At 42.7% G+C, this 7,001-nt stretch overlaps 1 protein-coding gene and 1 long non-coding RNA gene across 2 annotated transcripts in view; one reads left to right on the top strand and one right to left on the bottom strand.

The window, feature by feature from the left end:
* Window positions 1-2,405, top strand: part of LOC101854162 (fatty acid synthase-like) — a 3,308-nt gene extending 903 nt beyond the window's left edge. The window contains exons 2-4 of the mRNA XM_013081795.2: window positions 377-499; window positions 1,775-1,927; window positions 2,185-2,405. Of these exons, the coding sequence (XP_012937249.2) occupies window positions 377-499; window positions 1,775-1,927; window positions 2,185-2,405 (497 nt within the window). The remainder of the gene's footprint in view (window positions 1-376; window positions 500-1,774; window positions 1,928-2,184) is intronic.
* Window positions 2,406-2,670: 265 nt separating this feature from the next.
* Window positions 2,671-4,201, bottom strand: LOC118477588. Its single transcript, XR_004858478.1, has 2 exons — window positions 3,903-4,201; window positions 2,671-2,787 (listed from the first exon to the last, which is right to left on the bottom strand). It is a non-coding gene; the product is annotated as an uncharacterized LOC118477588 (long non-coding RNA).
* Between the last annotated feature and the right edge of the window lie 2,800 nt (window positions 4,202-7,001).

Raw genomic sequence — 7,001 nt, 5'->3', positions numbered from 1 at the left:
AAGAGAGAGAGAGAGAGTGGGGGGACTCGAGGGTGGAAGGGTAAACCTTAAACGCTAGAAGGCGAACAACTATGCATTTGTGCGGGAGGGATGGGGGAGAAAAAAAGGAAGGGTGGAAGGAAAAAGACTGGAAAGGAAAGGGGAAGGAGGTTTGAGAAGGAGATTAGTAAGGAAGTGATGGAGAAAGCAAACGGGGAAAGGGGGTGGGGGCAGACGAAAGGATGCCGGATAAATGATTACAAGCAGGTGGAGAAAGAAGAAGATGGAATTTAAAAATCTTTAAAGACTACACGTATTCGATGCGTTTGACTTATTGTGTGGAAATCGACTCACAAGTCTACAGTTTTTATTTACTGTGTCTGATTTTGTTCTCTAGGTGACATCTGCGTTACGGGCATGGCTGGCCGAGTTGGTCAAGCAAGGACCCTGACTGACGTGAAACACGCGCTCTGGAACAAACAGGAGGTCTTCACAACAAAACCCATGAGATTTGACATCGGTGAGTTGCGAAGTTGATCCTCAGTAAAGTATGTAACAAAGAACCATTGTCCAAAAAGGAGTGTGTCGTTGAGATTGAACATGAAAGACAGCAAATCGCTACCTTAGATTTTCAAAGTTCCATCTGCTCAGTACCTCGATTTGAGAAATTTGACATAACAAACTTTGAGTCTCACAGCTTATCAAGTTTTTTCAAATACAATTATTTGAATGTCTTGATGACGACTCATAATAATCCCACGATTTTCATAGGGCAGATAGAGCATATTTTGGTTTCTGATCTCATGGTCTTAGTGAATCAAAACGGCCAGAAACTCTGGGGTAGCGAAATGACAACAAAAGATGTGGATATAATGTTTGGCCTGTTACGGAGACCACGATCTTTGAAGCTTGTTTTCTGCTGTTGTAGGAACACGTGCTATGGAAGGATGCGAGTTCAACGTATTCGAGACTTTATAATCCTCGTACTTTTAGTCTGTAAGATGGTTCTTGTCTACGGTGGCGTCGGTGGCCTAGTGGTTAGGCTCTCGGACTCGCAACCGTAAGGTCGTGGGTTCGAATCCCGTCAAGGGCCCAACGTTGTGTCCTTGGGAAAGGCACTTTACACGAATTTTCCTCACTTCACCCAGGTGGGAATGGGTACCCGGCTATAGACAGCGAAAGATCTTGTCAGTTTGTTAGTGTTTGAGCGCTTAATCGGCTGCTTGCACTGTATGCTTCTCGGGAAGCTGAGAATGTTTCGGAGTGTTCTATGGTCTGCTGGGGTAATAATATAGTGTAAAGCGCATAGAGCCTGCTGCTGAGCGGGGATATGCGCTATACAAATGCTATCTATTATTATTATTATTATTTACTTTTCCCCCCCAAAAAGAGGGAAGTGGGAAATGGCCGTTCGAACATAGGATTATTTTATATACGTTGTCTTCAGAATAGGTTCAACTGTTAGACTAGTCACTCCACTGGCATTGAACTTACAGACTGACGCTGGCAGGGCCGACACACTGGCCATCAGGGTAAAGAGTTTAGCTTCTTAATAGATCAAAGAACCAGTACATGTACTCGAAGGGAACAAAATAATTTGAGTTGTGACGTGATTTGGAAAATGTTTACGCACCTCTTTAGGCTCATCTAAGTGTCTACGGCTAAAACCTGACGAGTAGCTCAATACCACTGGAGTAGACGCATTTCATTTTTGTTTTTCTTAAAAATGCCAGAAAGTGATATCCCTCGGTTTTTCCCTTTAGCCCTTTACATATATTCTGATTTCCTTCCTCAGAAAAGTATGGCACACAAAAGCAGCACGCGTACATAGATGATGCAGAATATTTTGACAACGACTACTTTGGCATTGCCCCTAAGAATGCCGAGTTCCTTGATCCCAACATCCGTTTATCATTGGAGGGTGCCTACGAGGCTGTGGTGGATGCTGGTAAGGACTCTCTAAATCTTGGTTTATGTCTATAGGTCAGATAACAGTAAAGGACTACTAGAGCTGCCCCCCACCCATTCTCCTATTGTTTATCATCATCACTGTCTTTTCTCACCCTGCATCAGGGATACGCTACAAACAAACATGTTCCACCTTTCCATAAAGAGAGAGATAGAGAGAAAGATAGAGATTGTTTGATGCGCATCAGTCATCTGCTCATTTGTCCGATTGTGCTCCCCACCCCTCCACCCCTACAGGTTACTCAATGCAGGAAATACGAGGCACCAACACGGGCGTGTATGTCCCCTGTGTGGCCTATGACGCCAACTGTTACTGGCTCAGCAAAGGACTGGAGGTCATCGGTGAGGCTAAAAAGGGCATGGGCGTGGTCAACAACTTCAGAGCTTCCAGAATATCTTACGCCATGGATCTTCGAGGTAGATCTATGTCTCATCATCAGAGTGCTTTTTTTCATTAATCTAGGCTTAGTAGAGGTATTCACTGCTACTATATAAAAATAAGTTACATTTCTATAGCCGTTCGTTCTCCCGTGGGTTCAGAAGCTTTGTTATTTCGGAGCTAGAGAAAGTGAATTGTTATGACATGCTGTTTGGAAGTTACTAAAAGAACTATTGGGAGGACTACTTCAAATTAATAGAATGCATAACATACATGCGTTAACAGGAGAAGTATAAAAAATAACGTGATATAGGAGAAATGAATTGATATACTTTGGAGCATGCTGTATTAACAGATGTTTAAAATATTCTTTTAATAGAATCTGATTAACTTGATCAAAGCGAACTGACAGACTATATGTTGTAGCTCTTGGGGGACGCTGCGGACGCATTATCTCCGATCTGCAGACGAAAGCAATGTTGCAGCACATTTCAAACCATCATACATTAATCAAAACAACAAGTTTGCATATTTCATAGTATGCAGATGTAGCCTGCTTTTTTTACTTTGAAATAAAGAAAACGGAATTGAATATGACTAATCAAGTTTTGCTTCTATTTTAAAATAAACCCAAAACAGAGCGTCTTCAAGCAAGCAACATGCCCGTTGCCAAAGAGTTAACGGGCTGTGATCAAAGGTGGGGTGGAGATCCAGTCTTGTATTTTCTAACTGTCAAAAACCGGTTTTTTCTCAGGTCCTAGCGTGTGTGTAGACACAGCATGTTCAGGGTACTTGGCTGCACTGGAAACGGCCATGAAGGACATACGCATGGGCGTTGCCGACAGCGCTATCGTGGCCTGTTGCCAGCTTCACTGCAACCCCATGTCATCATTGCTCTTTATAGAGCTTGGCGCTGCTGGTCCTGACGCGAAGTGTTACACCTTCGATGAGAGAGGTCAGTGGTCTCTACATTCAGCTTTAGTCGTAATTACAGTCAAATCTGTGTAAGACGACCTTCCATTGTCGAGAAAAAAAGTAGTCATCTTAGAAAGATTGTCCTCTTGAATGGTGTCATCATCACATAGAAACGCAAGGGAAAAGTGGGAAGGTGTCATTTGAACAGGTGATTGTCTTGGACAGGTGGTTGTTAGAGCAGGTTCGATTGTATCATATCATTAATCTTGCTCTAGTTTTTGTAGGTATCCTTTACTTTCTTGGGGGGGGGGGGGGTTGTCCTTTCCTTGTTGCTGCCGTTTGTTTTTGACCCACAGATAACTGACTTCCAGTGAAATCTAGAAGGAGAATGAAGAAGAAAAATTGACAATTGTAGTCAACGGCCTTCCGTCTTGCCCCTCCCCTCTCTCTCTCTCTCTCTCTCTCTCTCTCTCTCTCTCTCTCTCTGTCTCTCCCTCCCTCCCCCCCCCTCTCTCTCTCTCTCTCTCTCTCTCTCTCTCTCTCTCTCTCTCTCTCTCTGCCCTCTCACTCCCTACCTCCCCCCTCTCTCTCATTTTCTCTTTCTCTTTCTTTCACATGAGTGTTGACTAAAATAATGAATCCATCTCAACCTTGTTCTTACCTCTCATCCAATGTTTGGTTCAGCTGATCATAAAGTGCCCTTTAGTCTTTTGCATTGGTGTTTGTCCGTCTCTCCACAGCTCAGGGATTTGGTCGTGGTGAGGCGGTGGGTGCGGTCCTGCTGCAAAAAGAGGAAGATGCGAGGAGAGTCTACTGCAAACTTGCTCACTGCTTCCAATCATGTGACGGAAACAGCGGCGACTTTGGTGAGCCGATATGCGTACTCAAACTAATTCTTCTGCTTTCGTTAATTATATTGAAGCACAACTACAAAACAGACGGGACGATCAGTACAGACATTGCTCTGCCATCACCACCGTTCTAAACGGCTGCAGTTTGTAGTGTTCTTAACATCTGATTTGCTGCAGTGTGTAATGTGTTTGATATTGATAAGCTGCAATGCGTAGTCTGCATGGTATCTGATTGGCTCTTGTACAGTGTAAGTAATTGTAGTTGTTCCAGATCTTGATTTGCAGACTACTGGTTAGCTCAGTTCATTGCGAACCATTCGTGACTTCTTATTGGCTATTGTGAATTGATTCAGGATGACTGACAGATCCTGTGGATCTTCTGATGCCAAGGTCGAATATGGGCAGACAGTAAGCATCGATCGCAGAGTACTTCGCGCGTAGTTCTAGACCAGTTTTAAAAAAAAATTGCGTTATGCGTTCGCGGCAGGTCTTTATCATTCACTGAAATACCTTTTTTTTAAAAAAGCGATTAAATCCATTCAGTGAAAATGTGCTTGTATTTGACACATAATGTTTATACATATTGATTATTCACGCCGTGGAAAAACGGCTTAAAGCCTTTTGTGTTTAACTGTTACTATGCCCATCTTATATTTCCTCCAGATTTCAACCATCCCTCAGTCATTGGTCAGATGCACACCATCAACGAGTGCTACAGGCAATGCGGGATTGACCCCCAAGTGGTGAGTGACACGGTGATCTGTTCTTGAAGTCAAGTAAACGGTTTACATTGTTTCAGACACGTAAGAGAAAGAGAGAGAGAGAGAGAGAGAGAGAGAGAGAGAGAGAGAGAGAGAGAGAGAGCTCTCACCAAAACAAACGGGCATGAAGTCATGTTCTGTTGATGTTGGTGTTATGGCGACATGTGCCAATGCTGAATGATGGACCTGCACAGAAGAAGCTTCGAGGGAGACAGTCATAAATAATCATGACAATCTTCTTAATTTCTTTCAAGTGGATTTTACGAGTCTCTGTTTGAGAAAAATTTTGGCTTGTACTAGACGCGCAGTGAAGCATCTAAAACTGTTTTACTGTCTGTAATTGATCTCATGTTTTTATTGGATGCTGTGGCTGCACTCCTTTGTCCTCACCTATTCGTTTAAAAAACTAAAGGAGTATCTAGAATGCCACCCTCATTTCGTGAAGTATGTCAAATACCTCCATCATTTAGTGAAGTATGCAGAATGTCACTCTCACTTGGTGAAGTTTGTAGAATGTCACCTCCACTTAGTGAAATATGAAAAATACCACTCTCACTTGGTGAAATATGAAGAATGTCACCTTCACATGTTGAGATATGTAGAACAATACCATCACTTGTTGACATATGCAGTATATCACTCTCACTGGCTTGGTGATATGTGTAGAATCCTACGTTTACTTTGCATTTTTTTACCTTCTCTGCAGTATGGAAAGTCACTCTCATTAAAATGTGCATGTGTTTTATCCCCTGGCTTGCCCATGTAACGGGTCATCTACACTTTATGCCTACCAGCAGTTAGCAGTCAACCTGATACTGACAGATTCGTCTTTGTGTTGTCAGTGTTGCTATTGCCATAATTCATCAGTGCAGAAATGTGGTCCTTACCCTGCAATGTCTACACAGGTGGAGTACGTGGAATGCCACGGAACAGGCACATCTGCCGGAGATACTGTTGAGGCCAACGCGGTCACCAATGTGTTCTGTGGAAAACGCAGGAAATCACCACTTTTGGTGGGATCTATCAAAACAAACGTGGGACATGCCGAGGCAGCAGCTGGTACGTACATACGGACTGGGAGGATGGGGCAATGATACTATTAGAAATCGAGGACGAAAAAGATGGATTACACGCTATGATCTTACTAATTTCATTGTTTTTTTAAAATATACACGTCGCCCCTTTTAGCAGGTTCATTTCTTATAGAGAAAAAGAAGATCGCTGTTTTAGTAGCAGTGTGGCAGTCATGGACCTTACACGAATTTATAACAGCCGGCAATTTTAGAACGACCAATTTCTCCTGGGATAATTGTTTCATAGTATTACGAAAATTAATTACTCTATGATTTGACTATTTCCTGTCTAGTAGGGGAACTTTGTCTATTCATAAATTAATGTAAAAAAAATTACCCACCCACACTCCATTAATACAACACTTTCACAAAAGTGAAAGGATTGTAAAGAAGACAAACATGTATGTTGTATGAAAAACGAATGAGAAAGGCAGTGCACTTTGTAAATACTGTAAAAGCTGGTAGAATGTAGAGCTAACATGCTTATTCAAGTGTTGTATTTTTGTCTCAGTCGCCGTAATTTTTCAAACGTCTTGTGATCTTTATTGGATGATGATGCTATCCTTTTGAGACATGTCAGTACTTTAAGGGCTTTTCTCTTGATTTTTCAGGATTCAATGCACTGGTTAAATGTGTATTTGGCATGGAAGAAGGCGTTATTCCTCCCAATTTGAACTTTGAGAGACCAAACCGAGAAATTCCCGGTCTGCTGGATGGTCGCCTCAAAGTGGTCACTGAAATGACCCCCTGGACTGGACGTGTGTGTGGCATCAGTGGCTTTGGCATTGGAGGGACCAACTCACACGTTATTCTCAAGTAAGTATCTTACCGACTTCAACTGAAAATGTATGCTCAAGCATGTGATCTACCCCCCTCCCCCCACCCCTTTTTTTTCAACTCACGCTGTGCGCTCAATCCAATGACACACCCAACTACCCCAACTCCCACTATGTGCTTCTGAAGGTGACCTTCTCTTTGTGTGCTCAAATAAGTGACCCCTTCCTCCCAACTCTCACAATGTGCTCAATTAAGTGACAAAACCCAACACAACTCTCACAATGTGCTCAACTAAATG

This window comes from Aplysia californica, unplaced genomic scaffold (assembly GCF_000002075.1).
Source record: "Aplysia californica isolate F4 #8 unplaced genomic scaffold, AplCal3.0 scaffold00146, whole genome shotgun sequence".
Classification (NCBI taxonomy): Eukaryota; Metazoa; Mollusca; class Gastropoda; order Aplysiida; family Aplysiidae; genus Aplysia; species Aplysia californica.
The sequence above is the reverse complement of the archived record's forward strand: the minus strand, read 5'-3'. Positions and strand labels throughout refer to the sequence as shown.